This window comes from Heliconius melpomene, chromosome 8 (assembly GCF_056956725.1).
Source record: "Heliconius melpomene rosina isolate 202511_hmr_F chromosome 8, ASM5695672v1, whole genome shotgun sequence".
Lineage (NCBI taxonomy): Eukaryota > Metazoa > Arthropoda > Insecta > Lepidoptera > Nymphalidae > Heliconius > Heliconius melpomene.
Genome location: NC_140396.1, coordinates 2,507,785 through 2,534,317, shown reverse-complemented (window position 1 = coordinate 2,534,317; position 26,533 = coordinate 2,507,785). Strand labels below are relative to the sequence as shown.

Genomic DNA, 26,533 nt, shown 5'->3' with positions numbered 1-26,533 from the left:
TGAATAGTTCAATTGCAGTGCAGAAAATATAAAAAAATACCCGATTGCATAAAAAATAGAACAGTAAAAATAAATATTTTATAATTTTGTCAAGAGTAATTCTCAACAGATCAAAATTTATAGATTTTTATAAAATTGGGAGAGAAAAGAGAGCTCTTTTATAAGATTAATTATTTAGAGAATTGATTCCGATCCAAAACAAGGAATATCGTAAGATATTAGTTATTTATAATATGTATATATTTTATAAAAAAAATGTCCTCCATTTAATACATTTTCATTTATAAAGGGTTTAAAATGAGAAAAAACCAACATTTCTTATCTCTTTCGCTACATTAATATCAAAAATCGTCACTATAATCGCCCTCTCTAAACTTGCGTTTTCACTCGCCTGTATGCGTCAAGTGAAAGTATTTTGTCTGTGAACGTTGATTATTATTTATATTATAATAACTTATTATAATATATCATTAAATTAAATTGCCTAGACAATTTCAGGCAAAATTTTGTAAGACGGCGTCGTTATGGCGAAGGGGCACACGCTTGCGACTGATTGTGGGTTCCCTTAAATATTTTATTTTAAATTACTCAACACTGAATGCCTCCAGAATTCGGCAGTCAAAAAGAAATATCTTAACATCAGGTTCTCTCTGCGTACCCTGCTGTGTACGGAATATAGCGCGAAGCCAATAAAATAAATATAAATTAATATAATATTTTTTATACTTTAACAATATCTGAGTTAAAAGTCAGTAAAGACATCACTCAAAAGGTTGGGTGGGAAGGGGGTGGGTCCGAAGAGCTGAGGATCGAGTGTGGTAACGGGAATTGGGGCAGGCCTATGTCCAGCAGTGGACAATCGATGGCTGTCGATGATGATGATGATGATGACGAAAGACATCACTAGCTTATTGTTAGTTCTAGAGTCTTCGTTGCTCTTCTTTTGTTTTAAAATTAGTCTGTTGTTTTCTTTGTTTAGTTGAAGTATAATATATTGTGAAAGAAATTAGTTGAGGAGCAATAACCTCAACGTTTTAAGAAAATTATTCGCAAAAATATATTTGTATTATACAAATGTATAAGTTTCATACAGAAAAAAAATTGTGACCAATTATTCTGATTTTCCACTTTTATGTAATATACTATGATAACACTTTTTTTTAGTTCCACACCGTATCTCGCATATAGCAGGGTAGGCAGTGGGAACCTGGTACCCTAATATTAAGACATTTTCGTTCCCCACTTTTGCACATTGCGTGTTAAATGGCAAAACTCAACGGCACGCCTTCTTCACTGAAAAAAAATGAAATATTTCATTTTCTCGAGTGGGAATCGAACCCACGCCCTGTCTTATTTACAGTCACACGCTCATTCCCCTGCACCACCAGTGGCTCCATCTATTTTTATGATGTATGCAAATACATATATTATTTACACAAGAGATTCCCTGAATAGAATATATATAGTGTTATTTTACATTTAGCGCTTATAGCGGTTTGGCACGCAAGGTAAGCTTTGATCCAGAGGTCGAGGAATTTAAGACGTGCCTTTCCCTGGCAAAGGCTTACACCAATAAAGGACATTTACAACTCTAATAAAATTTAGAGTCGAGCTCTACGCGTTCTGAATGTTTCTCCTGAGGCTGTAGATCGAATGTCCTTTTCGAAACGAGAGGAATGAGTAAATTGGTATATTATGTTTCTTACTACAGTATTTACATTTGTTTATTTATGAGTATTTCGATTCTAAATTGGATAAATACAGATTCATATCACTGCTTCTCCTTTTTCTTTGTCACTCTTCTCTTAATGGTGAAATGATAAAAATAGTTAAAATACAAATAGCTTTATATAGCTTTGTAAGCGTTATTCCATGTTTAGGAAAAAACTAATTTTTAGAACTTTTTACAAACATTTAACCGTAGCGGAACTTGAACCCGCGCCTCGCGAACGTATCTTGCCAGAACATTTCCTTTTTTTAATATTCATTCTGTGTAAAACCATGGCAAAATGATAATTGTAAAAATAGCATAAATATCTATTAAATACACTAAAATATTTTAAAGTTTAATCCACCTATAAATCTCTAAGTAGTAGGTAACTACCGCTATGAATTTTAATATCAAAACTGTCAACTCGCATAGTTGGTAAAATATTGACACAATAACACCCTTCGTGCCTAGAACTCCGTAGAGTGTATTATCGAGCTTGTATATTTTATATTCGATAAATACCAAATATTTTGTATTAAATTTAATATTAAGCTTGCTTACATTAAATATTTAACTCGCAATGCTATCTTTATATCATGTGTTAAGGTATTTATTTGATAAAAATCGTTTTTTATAGCGTCCTATTACATAGCAGGGTAGATAAGGGGAACCTGGGAACCTAGTGTTAAGACATTCGGTAAATGTTGATGTATATTGAGTGATGGAACTCAACGTCACGCTTTGCCTTGTTACCAAAACGGAGAAATTCAAATAAATAAATATATTTTTTTCCTTAAGTGGGAATCGAGCCCACAAACCGTCGCGTTACAGCCGCACGCTTGTGTCCCTGCACCACAACTGGCCTCTAGCGTACCTTTTAAAAAGTGAAAATAAGTGAGCGATTTAATTTCCTGTATTTTTTTAAAAATTGACAATGACAATACGTGTGCACCATATAACGACATAATGTAATAACTAACTAAGTAACTCACCCAGCCGGAAAACAAAAAAACTTTTAACATGATTTTGTTAAAAGATGTTTTTAGAACTAAATAAAATTAAACGAGTCCATCGTGGAACGCAACAGGTTGTAGGTTCGATTTTCACTCGAGGAAATGAAATGATTCTTGGCTCTGGTACGAAGGTTTTGCCTTGGTTAAATGAGCATGAATATAGCAAAAGAAAGTTAATTACTAATGATTCCCCACCCATTTTTAACTAGACTCGCATTAATACATGTAATATGAAAATTATATATAAAACATATGTGAATGAGGGGTAATGAGAACAGAGACAAAGTGCTCTTTTATAGTAGAAGTACTCTTTTATTTATTCATATAGGCACTTATATAGTATACCTATACACTGATTCAGAAGCGCACTAATTACTAAGTAGGTAAAATTGCTTTAATTATTTATTATATTTGCTTTAGTATTTTTTTACATGAAATATATATTTAATTTTTATTTTGTTATTAGCTTTACGCAATTATAGCAGGGTACGTGTCGAATCGCGGAACTCATCGCCGCCTTTCGCCTTCCTCAAAGCGCAGAAAGAAACTATTAAATATTTAATTTCTTCGAATGGGAATCGAACCCACAATTTTACAGGCCTCAAAGTATTAGCTAAAGAACTAGGGAAAAGATAATATTTAAAAAAAAATATATAATAAGCATTCCTCTTTTTAACATTCCTCATATAATCGACGATAGTCGAACAACCAAAGTCTGAGACAGTGAAAAGTCGTATATTTTATTTCTTTCTCTGAATACCGAATGCGAATCTTTACGCTTAATCAATTATGACATGGTTCTACACTTTTCTTTTATTATCTTTTGCTTGAGTGTCGTAATATAATAATAACTTTAATTATTTATTTTTATATTCTTTTCCATTCTCCGAATACAATCGGTAAGATTTTTTATTGTTGCGAAAAGTTAATAGCCCACAATTAAATGTAAAATAAATTAACCGCCGGGTGAAAATATCAATATAATAATATTATTTAAATAAATAGGTATGTGTGGGAAAGAAAGAAAGAAAGAAGAAAGTAGAAGTAAAATATAAAGCTCTCCTTCATTTGACATCCCACAATAGTTTATAGAGAGATAGAAAGGAGAGAGATAGAAGTTTAAATATTTAGGATCATATATATCCTTCCACGCTTCTCCTAAGCGTTTTTTTTTTTTAAATTTAGTACTGTATCCCTCAAGTAGCAGGGAACCTGGTACGTACCTGCCGCGGAACCTGAGAACTTGGAGTTAAAATACACTCTGGTCATCACGTAATGTTGACTGAGTCGGCGTTGAGAGGCGTAACTCAACGCTATACCAACTTATTCTTATTTTGGCGTTAAAATAGATGCCCACACTTCCATTCATTAATACAATAATGAATAGGATAGCTTCAGCTTGTTTGTAAATATTTGTATGATGATGCATCAGGTATTCGATGTGGTCATGCTTAAGAATAGCAAATGTTTAGAATTTTGTGTAAGGTATTTTGTTATCTTGAAGGTCTAATTGGATTTATTTTGTTTATTTGTAGGTACTAAGAACACGCTTCGGTCGAATGCCTTTTTATTTATATTATTATAACTATATATGTTAGGCCGTCGTGACGCAGTGGCGCAAGCGTGTGACAAATGCGACTGTTAAGGATTCGATTCCCATTTCCCATCAACTCGTAATTATGCTTTAAGAATTTCAACGGTCGGTCACATAATATTTGTCTATATTAGTAAAAATACGAAGTAAAGACCCTTAGATTTAATTTGGCTTTGTCTATATTTTCATTACTTTTTATAGAGAAACAAACAGCTTCGAGATTTGACTGATGTTTGCAGGGTATTCATTTTATAATTATACTTATATCATTTTCTATATTTAAATAATATATGTAGTTTAATGTGTATCATTATGTATATATTATATAGTAAACGAAACGCTCTGGTTCGAGACCAGTCGTAGAGGGTTTAATTCAAATGAGATTGAAATGCCTAATGAATATTTGATTCCCTTGCTCTTCCTCGCTTTGCCTTGCTACCAGAAGCAAGACAAAGCGCGGCGTTGAGTTCCGCAATTCAACACGCCACGCCTCGGAAGTTTGGAGGAAAATAGAAGCCAGAGTGTCTTAACACTAAATTCCTTCTGCCAATGCAGCAAGCATACTTTTGCAAAAAAAAAAACCATTTCTTTACTGTCTTTTTTGTCTTAATTTAAATTTGGCTAAAAAATGTAAAAGTTTCAAATATGAGTATGTATTTAAGTAATACAGCTGTTAGATGCGGATTGCGCCAGAGAAATCGTGAAAGCGCTCGGTCAGTCCCAATGACCCCCCGCTTGTGTTTTGTTTGTCACGAACCACTTTCCCTTATCAATTATAGTCTTCGTTGCTTTTATTATTTAATATTTTCACTAAAATACAATTCAGTGCGCCATTCGTGGCGTATAGTGTTAAGACACTCCATTCCACACCTTCCGCCGAATTTTTAAGGCATTACATGTTTAGCGTGTTGGCGGGATCGAACCCATAACCGTCGCGTTACAGTAACACGTTTGTATCCCTGTGCCATGATAGTCTCAAATTATAATATTTACCTTGTAAATAAACATTTTGTCAACTATTATCATAATTGAAATCTTCAAACAATTCTATTAAGAATTTAAACTAGTATTGTATGCTGCTCTCTAAACTATAAACTCTAAGAAGTAAGTAGCTGTAGGTACCTCGTCACTTAACAAACAAATGGGATTTCACCAAAGGTCATATATTGGCTCATCGCCCATTATATGTAGAAATGAAAGCCAAAACTAACCAGTCAAACGTGAGTCGATCGTTCGTTTGCCTTTAGTATATGTATGTAGTCATTTATCAAAAGAATATTTTTAGGCATACGAAAATAAACTCGTATAATTTTAAATGATCTTAATGGTAATTACATATATGTATAAGCAATGTCAATTTATTCAAATTGTAATATGAATTAAAAATGATAAAATACACAGTGTTTTAAATTAGAAAGAAGTGGAGAACGGAGTGTCTTAAAAGAGGGTTCACTCTGCATTCCTTATTATTTGCACAATGAAGCGTGAAATTGAAAGTAAATACTAAAAAATAACTCTAAAAAAATTAAAAAATAATAAATATTTTCTTGGCGTTTTTTAGAACCTTTAATAAATATTATAACTTTTATAAAATGTCATTCCATTCTTTTAATAAAATATTTCATATAGCTATGTTATATAATATCTGTGCAAATATATTTAGAAGGCTTGTTTTCGTCCGAAGCAAACAAAAGATCCTAAATGAACTCCACTAACCCTTGGAAATTTATGATTTCTTTTTACTACGAGTAAATGACAAGACCATTCTGGCAGAGTAAAAAACTCATTTTCAGTTTATTGTTGCTGTTGTTTCGTTTTCATTTATAATCTGTAATTCCTCCAAGATAATTAGAAAAAACCTTTTAAAAAAAATTAAAAAAATCATTTACTATATGGAGGCCAGTCGTGGTGGACTACAAAGTGTAAACGCGACAGTGTGGATTCCATTCCCGATTTGAGAAAATTAAATATTTAATATTTTCAATTTCTCCGCTCTCATGTAGGTAGAGCGAGGTAGAGCGCAGCGTTGAGTTACGCCGCTCGACATACAGTGTCTACAGAATTCGGCGAAAAAATTGAGAAGGGTGTGCCTTAAAACTTAAAACACTAAATTACCTCTGCAGTGCTGTGTAGATTAGACAAACTGTTTATAATATAATAGTTTTGTCACGAAATTCAATAACAATAAAAATTTACATACAATACTGTACAATATAGAATCAACTCCTATAAAGTAAATAAAGTAGCTATAGTAGATACGAACATTGACAATATTGTTATTGAATCCAGATTGGTTTTCTCGAGGAAAATATTATATAAATAATCTTATTTTCTCCTCCTCATCAATCTAAGTTCAGAGCTTATCTTGAATGGGAAAAGCTTATATATAATGTTATATATAATAAGCTTATATATAATTTGCTTAGAAATATTGTTTATACGAGCGCTTACTGGAAATAAATGAAATCAAAATGGAACGCTGTCGATATTTTGTGCTTACTTGTTTGCCATATGTTTTTTGGTATATATAATAACTAGCGGCCCGCCCGCGGCTTCGCCTGCGTGAATTACGTTATTATTAATTTCTGTCTCCATGAGTACTTACGTCCTATAAGTGACGTCCTTGCAAAATTTGAGACTCCTAGCATTTATAGTAACGAAGTTTCATACAAACTTTCAACCCCAAAAACAACCCCTTAGAAGTCGAATATTGCAAATTCCCGTCTTAGCGAGCACCTACGTCCTATAAATAACTCCTATGCAAAATTTCAGATTCCTAGCACTTGTAGTTTCTGAGATTTCGTGATGAGTGAGTGACTTTTCGATTTTATATATGTATATAGATATAGATAAGAATATCTAAATTTTTAATTTTTAAATACAATGGAGAAAAGAAAATTTTAATAACATAATTTTATAAGTCATTGGACCTAAGTTTTTTTACCGGGAAACCAGTGAAATCAACTACCACAACTGACTGCTCATTTATAGTGTTAGTGTCTATTTGTTCGTAGTTTTGTATTCTATAGAAGCATTCACTTTCTAAATGAGACTGTTGACACTTGCCAATGTAGGTCAACGAAGTGAGCTTTTTAGATTCTATATAAGATTTTACTTATTTTTCTTAAGTGAATTTATCTTATTTATATGATATATATGAATATAATTTGATTTTTCTTATTCATTGGATGAATGGATTAAACATAGACACCGGAAAGCGAAAAATGGAGTGTAATGATAGTAGGTTAAAACATTCAGTTCTTCACGTTTTACCCGAATTTGGGATATAGCATTATTTACCAAGTTCACGCTGTATCCCGCAGCAGGGTAGGCAGAGGAAACCTAGTGTTAAGACCTTCGCTCCCCACTTTCTGCCGAATTCTGGAGGCATTGCGTATTGAGTGGCAAAACTCAAAATATAGTGTGTTAAGTGGCGTGAAAGAGGGGAAATGAAAATAATTCAATTCAAACCTTCGAGTGGACCATCTCCACTCGAAGGGAATGAATTATTTTTGAAATATTTTTTTATTTTTTGAAATATTTAGCCCACGACTAACAGTCTGACTCTGGATATTCACGAAGAAAAAAATACAAATTTACAATTTTTTTATAGATTAAGTTGACTGTAACCTTAAATTGAATATTGAATACTAAATAATTAATGACTTAAAATATGAATTATAAACTAAATTTTTCAACATAGAATTCACAAGTCCATTTACAATTTTATACATATTTAAGAATATAATATTCTTCTATATATTAATATAATATTGTAGATTTCAAGATAACAAAGAAGATAAATGGCTTTTAAGTTACTCTTATAGCTCTAGCAAAGTTTAGAACTACAGAAGCCATTATCTAAAGTAACATATTACCCACATTAAACATTGTTTCGAAATAATTAAATTACATACTACGTTATGTACGTTGTAGAAAATATCTAATAAACATATAATACATTTTTATTATTATAATTAATTCCTATAAATATATTAGAATAATTAAATTGTTATAATTAAGTCGTCGCAGTCGTGGATCACAGACAGGTTGTGGGTAGGATTTCCACTCGAGGAAATTAAATATTTAATATTTTTTCGCTCTGGTGTGGTGGCAAAGCACAGCGTTAAGTTCCGCCACGCAACAAGCAATGCCTCCAGAATTCGGCGGAAAATGGGGAACGAAATCTCTTAACACTAAGTCCCCCTTTTTTTTTTGTGACGCTGGGAAATGCTTTTAAGCAGACCATCCGTCCGCAGGACAAATGTGTTCTACGGACAGATGGTATTGTGGGACTCATCGTGAGCAATACGATACTACCCACTAAAACCCAGCGGAAACCTCACCACTTAAATTGGGACGCCGCAGGATCACTCGTGTATGCTACTACGACGCCTCAGCAGTAGGCCCGCCTACCACCTTGGGGTGCCTGAGGGTTCCTTCTGAAGCACCCGCAACCTCGATGATCGAGTGTACAAAGCCGTGGTGCTGTGGATCCCATGCGGAACGCTCGACCAAAGTATGATGCGCTGAGTCCACGGGTGCATTACACTCATGGCATTTCGGCGACATCTCCCGACGTGCAATCTGGAACACTTAGCCCCTCTGCCAACCCTATTGTGTGCGGGATACAGCGTGAAGCTGATTATAATTATAATGATGAAATAGAACATAATACAAGACTTAAAAATATTACTATATGTAATGCATAATTAATTCGTGAATATAATGAAAACTTAAATAATAATATTTTAAAATCACACACACGTCGTTACATACATACATACACGTATCCGCGTACATACTCGTACCTACATGTATTTAGAAAGAAATGCAACTTTCTTTAGAAGCCGACGCATCGCCTTTCACTCGACACACTCAGCCTTACGTCACTCGCTTCGTCACTACGCTAGAGTTCACTCACTTTGGAACTTAAAATTATAATAAGGTTTAACACCCACCTGGATAAGCGAGATGGGAGGGCTTTTTTTATTTATTAATAGACATACTACTTGAGTTTGCTGAGTTGATTCGTACTACAGTAAGTTAATATTTTATTATTAATATGTCAAAAAGTTAAGAACAAGGAAAGAAATAATATAATTAGAAATAAACCATCTTTTAACTGTGTACCATATCAATCGTTTTGCATAATATACTTTAAATAAATGCATGCTCTTATAATTTATATGTTATATAAATACTAATACATGTATATGTATTATCAACTAAATAGGAAAGAACTTTAACTTATACTCCATACATTACAAAGAGACAGAATTTTCATATGGAGTTTAACTTTACGTATCAGCTTCACGCTGTATCCCACACAGCAGGGTAGGCAGAGCGAAACCTAGTGTTAATACACTCCGTTCCCCACTTTCTCCTGAATTCTGGAGGCATTGCGTGTTGAGTAGCAGAACTCAACGCCCCGCTTTGCCTCGACACCAGAGCGAAGAAATGGAAATATAAATGTTAATAAATATTTACTTATAATGCTGTGAATTCATCTGTGCCTTTTTTCTCTTATATCTAACTACCTATAAGTAAATATTCATAAACTAAATTGAATTAAAAAATACATATTTTCACATCTTCCATTGAATAAATACTTAAAAAGCCTCAAGCTGTTTACATTTGACCACGCAGCCTCTTACGTCACGCTGTCTTTAAGAACCCTGCTGCGTTCAGTCACTCGAAATTCCAACCGAGACCGAGATCTCGAAAATTATTGGAGATATTTCAACAACTTTTAATGTCTTTATGTCATAAATGAGATATTTTAACAACTTTTAATGTCTTTATATCGTAGTGTGGGGTATGTTATTGTATCTAATAACAGTTTTAGACTCTCCTGATAACGAAGACCATTGTTAACGAATATCTCAATTTTGTTTTACTTGTATGTTATTTTTTAAAGTGCAATAAAATATATATATATCTACCTACTGATAAGAAAATTTATTTTCTTTTATTCTATTTAGTTTGCTTTAAGCGTGATAGCCACCGCTACGTAAGAGTATTGCACCATTATGTGTTAGGTAACGTACATTTATTATTAGATGAGACTGCCTATGTACTTTAGTAATACTTAAATATATAGAATATGCTTAAATAGATTATTTTCAAACGCAATATATGCATAAAACACCTTTTATAATTTTTGTATTAAACGAGTTTGCACATCTTTGTTTACATGAACTTCAAAACGTGAAATCCCTTTTTTTACAATTCCCGTAGGAATTTCAAGAAATGTTCTCTTAGTGCTCTTCTATATTCTTCTAGAAACCTACATATGAAATTTTAGAACAAAGCAATGTCCAGATTGAGATATATTACTCCAAGAAAACATTCCCAAAGAATTGTACAATTAATTAATGTTACTTTCATAACATTCATATATTTTTCATATTGTTTTTCAAAAATCAGAATTAGTTCGTTAAATAAAACAAAGGAATAGGCACTATTTAATATTAAACAGAATATCTTATTTAAATAAGAAATAACAATTTCTCTAAACATAAACTCTCAAAGGCATTACAAATTAAATTAAAACACGTGTATATATATATATATGACAATTAAAAACATGAGATAATGTAATTCATGTATCGGGTTCAGGGACCTATAGCATATAATTACATATATAGTACATAATGAAGGAGAAAGCGGAATTAGCATGACAATGTGCCGCTAACGTTGCGTAATAGCTCTTCGTTGAAATGATAAGAAAACAATAACGTCATTTTGTATGGAATGCTTATACGGAGGCGGAGGCGGAAGGAGATGTCGTTTTTTTTTAATTATTGTGTTTATATTACATTGTTTATATCAAATCAGCCTGCTTGGGTCCACTGCTGGACATAGGCCTCCCCCAGGGTGCGCCAGAGCTCCCGATCCTCCGCCTTCTGCATCCAGTCGAAGTCTTCTTCTGGTCGTCATTACATTATTTAATATATGTTAATTAAAGTTTCGACAGTTTCCTGGAATAATGCAAAGGAAGGTTGGGGACACCCGCTCTGGTAAGGTAAGGCGTTGAGTTCCTCCATTCAAAATGGAATGCCTCCTGAAATCGGCGAAAAGAGGAGAACGGACTGTCTCTAGGTTCCCTCTACCTTCCGTATTACATCCGGAATACAAAAATACATTTTAATGCAACTACCATATTAACTAACTTAACCAGAAACTTCAAGGAAATGAATACTGTAATAGTATTGCTAATCATCGTGTTTCGTTGTGTAATTTAAAAAAAAATGTAATTATTACTCAACCAAAGCCGATGTAAGTACCTCCTACTATATACATACTTCTACAAGGCTAGTGTCTACTTGCATTTGGATGTGGGGCTCCGACAGTCATAATAATGATTCACGTTCACTCGAGGTGAATTTAAAATATAAAATAGAGGCCACGACTGGCCTCACTGGCCAGGGGCATAAAATGTGATTGCAAATGATAGGTTGTGGGTTCGATATCCAGTTGAGGAAATAAAATAATTAATATTTTCATTTTCTTCGCTTTGGTGTCGAGGCAAAGCGCGGTGTTGAATTTCGCCACTCAATAGACAATAAATCCAGAATTTAGCCGTGAATGGGGAACGTAGTGTCTTAACACTAGGTTCCCTCAGTCTACACTGTTGTATGCGGGATAGGTACAGCGTGATTCTATAGTATAATTATTGTTTATATGAAATACAATATCAATAATTAACTGATAATTGCTATCAGATATGCTGGTAAACTTTATAACAAGAATTAATTCAACAAGTAATTTAGCTTTCTACAAAAGTATTTGTATTTGCCGACTTGCGACGGTTGGCGAAAGTTTTTAAACATATATGAGATAAACTTATTTTTTTGTTTGATTTCAAAATATTATATTTAAAGTTTATTCGCTAAGGAGAGATCTATATTTTGTATGAATAAAAAAATTTTTCATGAAATAGTGAAACATATCCTACTAAACGTCAAGGGTGTAGGAATGGTTGGGGCCGGGTTGCCCGTGCCCACCCCAGAAATTTTACTATAAATTTGCCCTGAAAATTAAAAAAAAAACATTTACCCAAAAGTGCAAGTACCCCAGAAAATGTTTCTAGATACGCCCTTGCATAACATCAACACAAATAAATATTTTTAATGTTATAAATTGTTATCTTCTTATTTAGATAAATTTAAACATTTACATGTAGATAACTTTATCTTTATATATTATTATAATATTATAAAAAGTTGTAACTTTAATTTTTTTTCTTTATTTACAGAACTCCAAAGTGTAATGCAACGATGGCGACGAGTGCGGTGAGGGTGGCGCTGCTCTGCGCGTGCCTGTTATTCATACAAGGTAATATTTTTTTTATTTTTATCGTAACACGCCGTGTTTGCTGAACAAACACGGCGTGCCTGCCAAAAGTGTATACGAATATTGAAAATATTGTCTTTTTTTTTATTTACGCTTCCAGTATTACTAGACAACACTAGATATCATGTAACAACTTTTAAAAATGCGGTCAATATGAAAAAACTTAATTGGTATATTCAAAAAAAAAAAGATCTAATAAACAAATTATAAAGGTGGCGTTAGCTATAAAATTATAATAAACATTTAATTAATACCTTTGATAACAAAAGTTACATATTACCTACCTACTGACAGACGTCCTGATCTTGGGGGGACGTCTCGATTTTTAGCCATATTTTAAATATTTAGAGCGGGACAGACGTCTCTTTTCGTGAATTATTGCAAGCACTTTGAAAATTCTTTTTTTTTATAACTTTATTTTTTTATAAATTACTAAAAATTCCAAAAATTCCAAGTCTACATTTATTCTTTAATTTGCAGCAAGCGCTGAGCTGAGAGGGAGGTGTCCGGCCGAAGACGCGGCTTGCCCGCCTCGATCCAGACCCTGCAACGACGATGATGACTGTGGAGAACAAATATGTTGCAATACTTCTTGTGGTCGAACCTGTGTAGAGCCACTATATACAGGTATGATTATTATTTAGTTCCATATACCGTATATAGCAGGGTATGGAGAGAGATTCTCCACTTTTCGCTTAATATTCAAGGCATCCTGTGTTGAGTGACGGTACTCAACACCGCGCTTTACCTTGTTACTAGAGCGAAGAAATGAAAATATTAATAAATAACAATTCATTCCCTCGAATGGGAATCAAACCTTCAACCATCACGTTTACAAGCCATTAAATTTCCAAACACCTGTAGCTCTATTCTAGAAACCACAAATACGGCCAGATTATATTAAAATACATATATAAATATAAATTATAATAACACCTCTTTCTCATTCCACGTATTCCACATAAGATCTTACGCAAATTTATTCCAAGCACTGTTCGGTCATGGCTGCTTCGTGTAAGATTCCCTCGCGTACCACGTAGGTACCGTTGGCTTCGTACTGATAGTCTAAATCTAAATAAGTATTGTAGAATAAAAAGATTTCGCTAAGCTTAGATATAATTTATAATCTGTTTCTTTAGAGGCTAGCGGCAAAGGTGTGACAGTAAACGCAGGTTGCAGGTCCGATGCCCACTCTAGTAAATTAAATATTAAATATTTCAATTTGTTCGCTCTGGTGATGTGCAAAGCGCAGTTAAGTTTCTCCATTCAACACTCAGTGGCTCCATAATTCAGCGAATAAGCAAGGAAGGCAAAGAATTGTGAAATTTACTTTTTATTTTAATAATTAATTCAACCATAGATACCTCAAAATTAAAATGTATGTTACATTGAATATTGGAACCTATTAATTTATATTATCTTTTTCTCCATTACTATTATATAAAGAAAAAAATAATAAAAATATACACATTTTACTAAGTTAGTATATTAGTTGAATAAATTATTTTTTTTTTAGGTTGCGAAAATATAAAGCTATCGTCAGAACGAATATCTCGAGCGTTGGCAGCTGAGAACACCAGGAGTGGGCGTGGTGTTCGATCCCTTAGATCACCAAGATGTAGAACCACTGACGGCGAATTTGAAGAAGTCCAATGTGACAACGAGATAGTGAGCTCGTGCTGGTGTGTTGATCCTACAGGGTTTGAGGTAATTTAAGTAATTAATATTCGTTTGTTACTTAGTTCTACTTTGATACAATTGTATTTGACAGTATTTGACTATATTAGAAATAAGTGCAAATTCGATTCCCGCCGAGGGAATTGCCATACTTAAAACAATTTAGTATTGCCTGTCAGGTAATATAAATTAAGGTATTGCATAACGCCAGCGTTAACTGGCCGCGAGTAAAGACAACTCACAGTACAATGTTTTAAAAGCATTGAATATAAAAAAATTACAATACTGATCAAGTCACTTTTTTTCTTCCATAATTATAATAACATTAAAAAATCATAGGTTCCCGGCACTCGAGCACCAGCGGCAGGTCTCGTGAACTGCACTAGAATCGCTGCCTGTGCAGCCCACACATGCCGAATGCTCTGCCCCCTGGGCTTTGAGCTGGACGGCCGTGGCTGTCCTGTGTGCAAGTGCAGAGATCCTTGCTCTGGAGTTACTTGTCCTGGACATCTGTCTTGTCAGCTGGAAGAAACACCTTGTTTAAGACCACCTTGTCCACCTGTACCAACTTGTAAGTATATTTTTAGGAAATCAAAATCTTACAGTCAAAATTGTTAATTTTGGATTATATGTTATTATCTATACATATAAACATTAAGACAACATATTGAAAATCCCCCTCAATAATTATTTTGTAAATATATTCATGCGCCATTTTTATTGTTTCATTATTATGTATGGATTATAAATTGAAGTTCACGTTAAATTATTCACGATTCCCAAAATAGAATGTCAAATTTACTGAATATAAACCAGGCACTAACACTATGCATACTTCATTTACTAACGAGTAATCAATCATTCAGATAACAACGTTAATATTATCAAACTTAACCAAAAATTAGGGAACGGAGTGTCTTAGCACTAGGTTCCCTCTGCCGACCCTGCTGTACGGGAAACATCGTGAAGCTGATTAATTTTTTTATGAAAAATTTGGAATAGAATCTAAATCTTCTAAATTCTAAAAAATCTAAATCTAAATTTTAAATCTAAATCTAAATCTTCTAAATTTTTTCTACAAAAAAATAATAATTTCTAGGTAAACGAGGACGAAGTCTTCAAAATATATGTCCAGTAGGAGAACCTCTACTAATATCGGAGACCAGCCGTCCGTTCCTTTGCGGAACTGACCCTGGGAAACCAAACTGCCCTCCTCTGTATAGGTGTCTGGTCGAATCAGGTATGAATTAATGTTATTATTAGTAAGAATTATTGTTTCATAGCCCATTGTTTATTGAACTACTTGACTTGCAAAACGTATCGTGAAGACACAATGACATATTAATATGAATATAAACAATACAGTATATAACAATAGCATTGGAATGTTTTTTTATATAAATAATTTCAATTTTATATTTTCATTTTTAATATTTTCATTTCTTCGCTCTGGTATCGAGTTCACACCCTAATATACTGCTAATATATATATAGGAAATTATACTTTTTAAGATCCTTTTATAAAAAGAAATAATAACTAAGTTTTTATTACAGGAAACGACTACGGTGTCTGCTGTCCTGCGTCACTAGAACTTCAAAAGGCTGGTACTTGTCCAGCTCCTTCCACATCAGATCTTGACTGCGGAACACCCTGCGCTCATGACCTGGAATGTCCTTCAATGTTGAAATGCTGTGACGGTGGCGAGTGTGGAAGACACTGCTCTCTACCACATAACGTTACAATGTGCACGCAACAGAAGATGCTGGCTGAACTCCTCGTGATCAGCGAAAAAGAAGGCAGAGGATACATACCACAATGCACTAACGACGGTGCCTTCGAATATAAACAGTGTTCGAGAAACGGATTAGTTTGTTGGTATGTATACTTCGCGGGTAGTGTTTAGTTTGATAATTTTGGTATGAAGTTAATATAGATATTTTACCTATTTTACCAGAGCAATATTATACATTCTAGTATTTTCTTTTGTTCATAATATTTGTATAGGTATACGTATTATTTGCTATATTTGAAAAATGTTTACACATTAGATGTCAATCCCGGAAGTGACGGACATAAAAAATTAAGCGCCATTTTGATAAATGGGGATTTCCTTATCACAGTCAGACGAAATATGTTGGGTAGTGTCATTAATGCCTGGAAAAACAAAGTGGACATTTTGAAAACTTATAAAATATATTTATTATTTAATAATTAAAAAATGAGATAATAGTTTTAAATTTATGTAAAATAAAAATAAGTGTAACGTTGCGTGACAAAGTAAATTACCTCACCGCAATGAACCGCAACTCGATTTCCTCAATGAAATAGTGTACGATATAACGATAACTTTATCATTATCTTATTTAAAAAAAAAACACTTTAAAAATATAGTAAAATCAGATATTTTATAATAAAAAACTCATATGTCTTATCATTTTTTAAATGTAATAAATTACATATTTTACCTTACTTTAGAATATCATTCGATTATTTACATATCATTCGATTATTCGATTATTCGAGAATATATGATTGAGAATCGAGTCATTAGTAACTTTCATTTCAACCGACCGAGCGCAACGAGATCCGGTTGAGTAAGCACTTACAAACAGTGTAAAGAGGGTATCAATGTAAATTAAAAAATCTGCACTTACGTACTGGCTTATTGTTGTTGTTGTGTCAATAAATGATAAATGTATTTTAAGGAAAATAATTAGACTTTCTCCTTTTCTGGAATAAAAACAAATGCTTTTTAGCTTTACTTTGTAGCAGGTCGCATACCGCGGATAAGTGTTAAGGCCCTACTTTCCACAGAATTCTGGAAGTATTTTGTGTTGAGTGGCGCATCTCAACACTGTGGTTTGCCCCGACGCCAGAGCGAAAAAATGAAAATATTAAATATTTCATTTTCTCGAATAGGAATCGAACCTGTCGAGTTTGTGACTGCACAACGCTACAACTGGCCTGCATAATGTTTCTAAGGACTTTGACTAGCTGACGTGTTCCCGCTGAAAACCAAATGTCCTTTCCTTATTTGTAAGCTTATTTAAACCAGTATTAAAAATACCAACAGGTGCGTAGATACAGATGGAAACAAACTCCGTGGATCAATGGGGCCCGCGGCATCAGTCCAGTGCACCTTAGCACGACCAACCAGATCTGGAGCCAGGAGTCTGTCTTCGTGTGCTACAGCATTATGTGCTGGTGTCTGCGAATATGGTTATAGGATAGGAGGTGATGGATGTCCCACGTGTGAGTGCGATGACCCTTGCGCCGGCTTCCCTTGCAAGGATGGAGAGGAGTGTATAAGAGTTAAAGACGCAGAATGTTCTGGAGAACTGTGTACAGGATATCCTGTGTGTAAGTATTTATTACGTGTTTTTTTTTTTTTTTGCAGCCTCTCGTCTTTTTTTACAAAACAAATTTGTATCTAGACCGTCTGTAGTTTTTGCCTAAATTCAAAATAGACATATTTTATTATTATTTTTTAATCTTACACAGAAATCGGTAATACATTGCAAATGTCAATATTTTACTATAATGATAGATTATACGTAACCAAAAAGTCGAAAGATTATTAGTGTTACAACTCTCTTCTTACTTACGCCTAAACTATTTACATCATTATGATCATATTTGTAAAACAAACACTATTATAATACTCTGAAACGTGGAACATGTTTAAACCAACTGACCTGATTACTCCATACCGGTATTAGTTATACTGTATGGGGGAAACTCTTAAGGCTTTGTGTAACAAGGTATATTAAAGTTAGGAGTTACTTGTTTAACGGTAACTTGTTGTTTGTGCCAAATTTATGTACGTAAATACTGAAATATTATATATGTTAAATTAGCTTCAATTTTTTTTTGTACTCTACACAAAATAGGGTAGGCAGAGGTAAGCTAGTGTTCAGACACTCCGTTCCCCATTTTCCGCAGAATTCGCGAAGCATTGCGTGTTGGGTGGCGGACCTCTACGCCGCGGTTTGTCTCGATACCACAGTGAAGAAATTAAATATTTCATTTATCTAATAGGAATCGAGCACATAACTAGTTGCGTTCACAATAACGTCCTCAAATCATGTATAAATAATTTTATATAATAATTCTAGCATGGCGGCGCACCCTGTAAGTACCCGCATGCACGCAATTACGGATTTTATCTCTAGTCGTAGGAATTTTATATATAATCACAAAAATGTGTTTCCTCCATAACGTTATGCAAAGCAGATCGACGCGATTCTACAAAAATGCGCGTAATATGTAAAGATAAAAAAATATTATATTGCATATCCCTTTTCGAGGCCGTCATGACGCAGTGGCATAGTGTGACTAATAGGGACGATTGTAGATCGATTGCTAATCGGAGGAATTAATTATTATTTATTAATATTTTTATGATACATACAAACGACATGGCTCCAGAATTCGGCGGAAAATGGGGAATGGAGTGTCTTAACACTAGGTTCTCTCTGCTTAAACTGCCATAACCGCGATACAGGATGAAGATGAAATAAATCCCTCTTTAAAAAACGTGCCCAACAAAAATATAAATATATTTATGAATGCATGTAATAAACATACATTATATTTTCAGAAGTAATTTATTTATTATAAATAAATTTAATTATTAGTATAAAGTCAGTATTAACTAAAACATTATAATTTCAGGTCGGCCTAAAATTTCCTACGATAATCCGTGCGAAGAAGGCGTTCCAGCGACAGACGATGATGGTTCAGTACTAACTTGCGACTCCACACAAGACTGTCCAAACGCCCACATTTGTGCGAGGTCGCGGCGCAGCAACGCCGTGTGTTGTCCTGATCCAGGCTATGGAGATAATTCTACTGAAGCTGATATTATGGAGGTTTGAAAGAAATTATTTTTTTCGCTTTACGCTATATCCCGCGTGTAGCAGGGTAGGCAGGGGGAGCCTTGTGTTAAGACACTCCGCTTCCCCCTTTCAACCGAAGTCTGGAAGCATCAGAGTGTGACGCCACACTTTGCCTCGACACCAGAGCGAAGAAATGAAAATATTAAATATTTTATTTCCTCAAATATCAATGGAACCCATATACGAAATTTCAGCTCAATCGGTTAAAGATATTTATTTCAAAATTGAGCTCAAAGATTCCACCCGAACTAACATACATACATTGCAAGTTAAATAAAAGCTTTTATAAAACAATATCAATTGAATAGATTTTCTTATAAACTAAAAGCAACACCTCTACCTACTTCACCCGCAAAATGTAGAAATTGAATTGTAAAGAAAATACTAAAGATTTTCTAATTTATTACAGATAAACTTTGAATCGTGTGAAACGGAAGTGGAAGCAGTATGCAATGTGAACACGACTGCTTCCTGCCCCGAGGGTGTTTGTGAGGAAGGATTGGTGTGCTGTTCCACATCAGGCTGCGGCCCCGTCTGCGTGGACGCTGCTAAAATACGTCTACAAACTGACAGAGTTGATGACACACCAACGAGTAAATATATTTTCAATACCAAGCTTATTTGGATATTTTATATTTATTTTTTAAATTTGAAAAAATTGTCAGATTAGACATATGTGACATGATTGTGACACATTGCGTATTGTTTTTATTATTATCATATTACATTTATCCATTAGTGTGCGAATACCTCCGAGATTTCGATGAGAAGATGGAAGGCACTGTCGATGGTATGAAGCTTGCGCTACCAGCACCGTCCTGTAACCCCGACGGCGCCTTCATGACACAGCAGTGCGCCAACGGGCGATGCTGGTGTGTCGACTCCTTTGGCACTGAAATACCTGATACAAGCACTAATAATGTGTCTAGCATAGATTGTGATAAGTAAGTGTTATTTGAAACTTCATTTAATAAATTATAAGGAAGCAATGTATTTAGAATAGACTTTGATTCCAAGAAACAATTAAACGTGGCATTGCCACTACTGCCAAATAAAATATCCACTCCATGTGGTACTGTCCATTTTTTGGGACAGATTCCGGACATCAGCATATACTCAGTAAATTTATGAATAAGAACTCAATATTTGGTCTTTAAATTTTCCAGACTCCGTTCACAACTATCTTGTCTAGAACTAACATGTCGTATGGGCTGCGACTACGGTTTCGAACTGGGTACCAACCGCTGCCCGACCTGCAAGTGCCGCGACCCCTGCGCCGGCGTCACGTGCCCCACTGGGCGGGCGTGCGCACTTGTAGATGTTGCGTGCGATGCTGATTACTGTCCTCCTGTGCCTGCTTGTAAGTTGATATTATTTTTCCAGGGTAGACAGGTAGCCTAATGTTGCCCGCTTTCATTATTTACGCTAAATTCTGGAGGCATTGTGTGTTGAATGGCGGAACTCTACGTAGCGCTATACTTCGACACCAGAGCGAAGAAATGAAAACATAAATTATTTCTTTTCTTGTCTAACAAAAACGTGCTAAAGATCACAACAATCATTTTTATATTTCGTAAATATAATAAATCAATAATATAACATTTCAGGTCTGCCACAAAAAACTGGACAATGTCCATATCTGGTGCCATGGACGGGTGCGTGCGAATGGGCGTGTCGTAGTGACGCGGAGTGCGGCGCTGCAAGAAGATGCTGCGCCACTGGGTGCGGTACCGCTTGTACTGATGTTGTCCACCAGACAGCTTGTCAGCAACGCAGGTGAGTTAGATATAGCTAGCTGATGATTTTAGGAGTTAAAGTGGAAATTAAATCATATAGTCAAGAATACATGCGTGACTAAGGACAGTAGCTACAAAGAAGATCAAGTTTAATTAGTCTAAACATAAACAGTAATACTCGATATTATCAATATTAGCTACGAATTTACAAGAATAAGCAATTACTAAATACTTCCATAAAAAGTCATAATACATATAGACTAAAATCAAATATACATTAATGTGTTTTTCCAGAGCCCTAGCTTTACACACGGCAGCAGAGAGTGGAAGCCCACCATCTTGGAGTTGGGTACCAAGCTGCAAGGAGGACGGCACTTACGAAAACATACAATGTCAAGGAAACAAAAAGTGCTGGTGTGTTGACTCTGCTGGCAATGAAGTAAGTTAAATTTGTTATTGTTATAAATTATTGAAATTATAGATCTTATTAATTACATCCTTCATTAAAAGTTCATCTATATCTTATTATGTTTATTTTCTTTAGATTCCGGGAACAAGAACAAACACTACTCAACCAACGTGCGATGCTCCGTCTCCATGTCCAGATCCTGACTGTGACGAAGAGATTTGTCCCCATGGCCCTAAATTGGACGAAAAAGGTTGCCCTACATGCAACTGTAAGGATCCTTGTGCAGATGCAAAATGTAGAGACGATGAAACTTGTGAACTGGTTCCTTTGGATTGTGAGGTTAGTATTTATGCTTAAAGCATTAGTATCTGTTTATATTGAAGATTTGAGGCGTATACTTCATAGAATTACTTTTTCAGAACAATGTCTCTATTGATACGCGTAGATTATTGAAATATTATTTTGACTTCAATAACATAAAAACATATTTAATATGTGATAATCGAGTATTTTGAAATTACTGTAATCAATAGACATTATATTTTTCATTCCAGGGAGAATTCTGCCCTCCACTGGCCCGGTGCTCTCCGTCCCCACAATGTCCCGATGGGGAGCCTTTACAAGCCCCAGACGGCTCCGGTGCGTTGCTGTGCGGGCCGAGCGCCGCCGCCTGCCCATCTACGCACGCGTGCCGCTTCGCACCACATGACTCTAAGCCGTCTGTGTGCTGCCCTAAGCCTAGTTAGTGACAAAACTTATATTCACGTAATTTTATTTATATTTTGAATTCTTCGCTCTGGCGTCGAAGCAAAGCGCGGCGTTTAGTTCCGCCACTCATGCAATACCTCCAAAATTCCGAGTATCGAGTACCGAGTATCTTAACAGACTACCTACTAAGTGCGCAAAGCTACCGCTAACGCTACTACTACCTAATTCTGCCTATCCTGCTATGTGCAGGAGGAAGAAGCTGATTTGATATTTTACGTTATTATTTAGGACTAAAAACTTAACATACTTCTAATATTTTGTAATATTTAATATAAAACAAATCCCACAGGAACAGTCTGTTTAGAGAGTAAAGACGAGGGCGAGTGCCCGAACAGCGAAGGTCTGAACGCGACGCGGTGGCACTTCAACCACGAGCGCAACCGGTGCGAGCGCTTCCGCTACCACGCCTGCTCCGGCAACCACAACAACTTCCGCACTAAGGAGGAATGCAACACTGTGTGTCCAGGTAAGAAATGTTATAATAATATTGTTTTATAACTAGCTTTCGTCAAATGGCGATAACTAAAAGTTGTATTAACTAAATAAATAATAACTTAAAAAGGGGCAGTCGTGCCGCAGTGGCACAAGCGCGTGACCGTAAACGTGACGGTTGTAGTTTCGATTCTTATTCGGGAGAATGAATTATTATTTATTAATATTTGTATTTCCTTGCTTTGGTAACAAGACAAAGCGTGGCGTTGTGTTCCGCCGTTCACCACGCAATACCTCGAAATTCAGCAGAAAGTGAGTAATAGGGTGTCTAGTATTCAGACAGTTCCCTCTGCTTACCCTGCTATATGCGGTATACACCGAACCTGCTATATGCGGGAAGCTGAAGAAGAACAACAATAAAAACTATAGGCATACATAAAGAATTTCTTCTATATAAATGCGTATAAATTTCTGATCCTTTGTAAGGCATAATATTATATTTCTTCCAAGGTATACTGTTAAAGCTTTATAAAATTGTAGTTAGCCCAATATTAATGAGAAATGACTTAATTATTTAAAGAAAATATTCATTAAGTAAATAGAAATCATCACAATATTAAAAAAATAATATTCGACACACTAACTCTAAATATATTACGAATATTTTACAATTATATTTTTAACAGTTAAAAACGAATTGGACTACAAGGAGAAACAGAAGACCCAAAAGAGATTGAAAATATCTGAAGGCATGACTTTTCTAATGTTTCCACCATATCATGTGGCTAATATATTGAATTTATACAGGATGTTTGATATGCATCATTTTGTTCTAACTTATATGATTTCATTAATATAATGCACGCTGTATCATATTCACATATGTCATTGTGCACAATTGTTATATATTCATTATATTACTTTAAAGTCATAAATAAATATGTGCCTCCATATTGTATAATACAGATAATAAAAGCATGCATTAAGATTGTCATAGATACTATAAAAACATTTTTAGGCTAACTGTACCATTTTGACAGATATTTTTTAAAATATAAAACTTGTGTAATATTTAATTTTATGGAAGCATACCTATAATTTGGAAATTAATAAATGTCATTGACTTCTTATTTTCTCTAGTTCTAAGTCCATGCGAAAGACTTCGCGAGAAGAACGAGGCGGCGGCGCTGAAATACGGGAAAGGCACATTCATTCCAAAATGCGACGCGAGTGGCGCCTGGGAGCCAGTACAATGCATGTCTCATATAGGTATAGTATGCAGTATATTCATTTATATAATATATCAGCGTAGACAAAGAGGACACTAGGAGGGCTCATGATACTCAATAGAGTAGAAATGCGGAGAATACTCCGCTGTTCTTCAGATTCTTTTGGGACTCGCCGCAGTTTTTCCTACCAGAGTATACGATAAAAATAATTTATTCCTCCGAGTGGTAATTAAATCTACAACCATCTCGTGTACAGTTAGATGATGAACCACTATACCACTTTGGCCTCTTATCTATATTATCAATGATATAATAATAATAATAATACTTTATTGCACATGAAAATAAAAAAAAAGAAATACATATGAAATTTACACAAAAAAAAGAAAAGAAAAAGAAGGATACATAGAAACTTATTTAGGTACTTAAATTAACATGTGCAATGGCGGCCTTATCACTGCAAGTGATCTCTTACAGGCAACCATTAAAAGTGCAGGACTTATGCAAGAAATTATAGTAAGGCGCAAAAAGTATTACTTAAGAGAGTAAAAAATAAATAAATAATTAAATAAAATAAATAATATATATATATATATATACAGGGTGGAAGAGGCAGCGCTCCTTTTACTGAAACTGCATATAGGGTAAAATATTTCAAACCCAAAATAAAAAAAATTATCAAGGTACCTCAACGGTTTGGACGTAGGATTTTTTTTTCATTTCACGATTTTTATCCATACCTGTATTTCGTGTCACGCACACATACGTATGCGACGTTCCTGCTGTGACAGGTAAGTGTGTGCGTGCCTATGTTATACTTTACAAATGGCGTTTTATTTTAAAACGATAATTTTATTATTTATTTTGTTTGAAAAAAAAACTTTTTCATTTTTGAGAATTATTTTTTTTCCGAATTATATTAGGCTTTTATAGAGTAGTTAAAACTGTGGTTTCATTTAAAGTGGCGCTGACAATTCCACCCTGTATATATATATATTTATTTAATAAACATACATACAAATATAAAAACATATACACACAAATACATACATACAGATAAATACATACCATACATACATACACACAAACATACATACATATTAAAATAATATCTTAATTAGTACCTGGTTTTATGACAGAGAGTTACTTAGAACCATTAATAATAATTCTTAAAAGGCGTCAGTAACGCTACTTGTCGAATATTATTATTTTCTTAGATACATTTCTTTGATAAGATAATATTTATTTATCTTTGTTTTATAAAACAGATGTCTGTTGGTGTGTGAGTGCCCGCGGAGAACCGCAGAAGGGTTCGCTGGTGCGCGGCGCCAAGCCCACCTGCAACTTTAGACAGGCCAGGAAGTGGGTGCGACGCGACCCCCTCGACGAAAAGGCGAGAGCTGATGAAGGTATGGAATACTAACTGTATAGAACATATTTTGAAATCTTTAGTTGTAATTTAGAATAACAGCTATGTTGCTGGATTTCGCTAAGGAGAACATTTAGGCATCACTTAGCCTCGGTTTAAGAGCATATACATAATATGTTCAAATTTTAAAACTGGCTGTAGAATCTTATCGTCTTTAAATAAACAAAAATCTTGAGCTTGCTAGGTATATGCACTCATATATTTACTTAGTTGTACGATATGTATATGCATGAGAATAATACTATTTAATTGTAACTTAATATGTGGGCCATGTTATTTATTTTTCAGTTTTACTTGTATTATAACATCTTATATTATAATTTCTTTTTAAAGTACTTGAAGAGCTCATCAGGCAAATGACAGCGTATAGAATAGATGATTTCGAAGAAGAAGATGACTTTGACAGTATCGAAGTAGAGGATGAACATCGCGCTGGTGAGCCAGTCTCCACCGAGATGTCCTCCAGTGAAGATAGTTCAGTACTCGCTGAAGTGGTAGAGCCGAGGCTAGTCGAAACTACGAGAAGAAAAACAATCCCAATTGAAATTATAGAAAGAAGAAATTATAAAACCAAATGCCAGTTGTTGCAAGAAGAAACGGATAACGGTAATATATTATGATCGGTACCTGTTTTATATTAATAACGATGCATCTAGTGCTTTGAGAAGTATTTGATTTGAAGGAAAATTGTGTTAATATTTAATTATATTTTTTAATGTTCCCGCTATGATTAGTTAAAGGCCGTGGCGCAACTATGGAACTACCCAAAATACCTCTTCCTTAAAATGGTTGAATATTTTTTCCAACTCCCATAAAAGATACAGTATACATTAGATACTTCTTTCAGTCACAAAGTATTACATAACATTATATTTCCAGGCGGCGAGGGGTACAGGCCGCGTTGCTTGCCAGACGGGTCGTTCTCCCCGCGGCAGTGCGGGCGCGCACGCTGCTGGTGCGTGGACGCGGCGGGGCAGGCACGGCCCGCCTCCACCATGCACGGGGACTGTGGTATGTATAAGAGATTTAATAAAAGGGAAAGGTTGTGGGTTGGATTCCCATTTGATGAAAAGAAATCTTAAATATTTTCATTTCTTCGCTCTAGCAAAAAGGCAAAGGCTGATGTTGAGTTCGCAATGCTTCCAGAATTCGACGAAAATTGAGAAATGGAAGTGTATTTATAAGAACAGAGTGTCTTAACACTTTGTTCCTAGATTCCCTCAGCCTAACCTAACCTGCTATATACGGGGCTACAGCGTGAAGGTTTTTACTCACGAT

At 34.7% G+C, this 26,533-nt stretch overlaps 1 protein-coding gene across 2 annotated transcripts in view; it reads left to right on the top strand.

Moving 5' to 3' along the window:
- The window catches only part of LOC146536662 (uncharacterized), a 58,333-nt gene that overhangs the window by 28,685 nt on the left and 3,115 nt on the right, over positions 1–26,533 (top strand). The window contains exons 2-22 of one of the 2 annotated variants that reach the window (XM_085189182.1): positions 12,579–12,658; positions 13,157–13,303; positions 14,193–14,383; positions 14,693–14,924; positions 15,453–15,593; positions 15,908–16,229; positions 17,428–17,714; positions 19,029–19,225; positions 19,662–19,845; positions 19,992–20,196; positions 20,419–20,612; positions 20,860–21,028; positions 21,283–21,427; positions 21,533–21,736; positions 21,952–22,138; positions 22,455–22,631; positions 23,284–23,346; positions 23,738–23,866; positions 25,095–25,235; positions 25,589–25,861; positions 26,135–26,266. In XM_085189182.1, the coding sequence (XP_085045308.1) occupies positions 12,601–12,658; positions 13,157–13,303; positions 14,193–14,383; positions 14,693–14,924; positions 15,453–15,593; positions 15,908–16,229; positions 17,428–17,714; positions 19,029–19,225; positions 19,662–19,845; positions 19,992–20,196; positions 20,419–20,612; positions 20,860–21,028; positions 21,283–21,427; positions 21,533–21,736; positions 21,952–22,138; positions 22,455–22,631; positions 23,284–23,346; positions 23,738–23,866; positions 25,095–25,235; positions 25,589–25,861; positions 26,135–26,266 (3,778 nt within the window). In that variant the 5' untranslated portion in view covers positions 12,579–12,600. The remainder of the gene's footprint in view (positions 1–12,578; positions 12,659–13,156; positions 13,304–14,192; positions 14,384–14,692; positions 14,925–15,452; positions 15,594–15,907; positions 16,230–17,427; positions 17,715–19,028; positions 19,226–19,661; positions 19,846–19,991; positions 20,197–20,418; positions 20,613–20,859; positions 21,029–21,282; positions 21,428–21,532; positions 21,737–21,951; positions 22,139–22,454; positions 22,632–23,283; positions 23,347–23,737; positions 23,867–25,094; positions 25,236–25,588; positions 25,862–26,134; positions 26,267–26,533) is intronic. The other variant, XM_085189183.1, reaches the window with a different exon arrangement.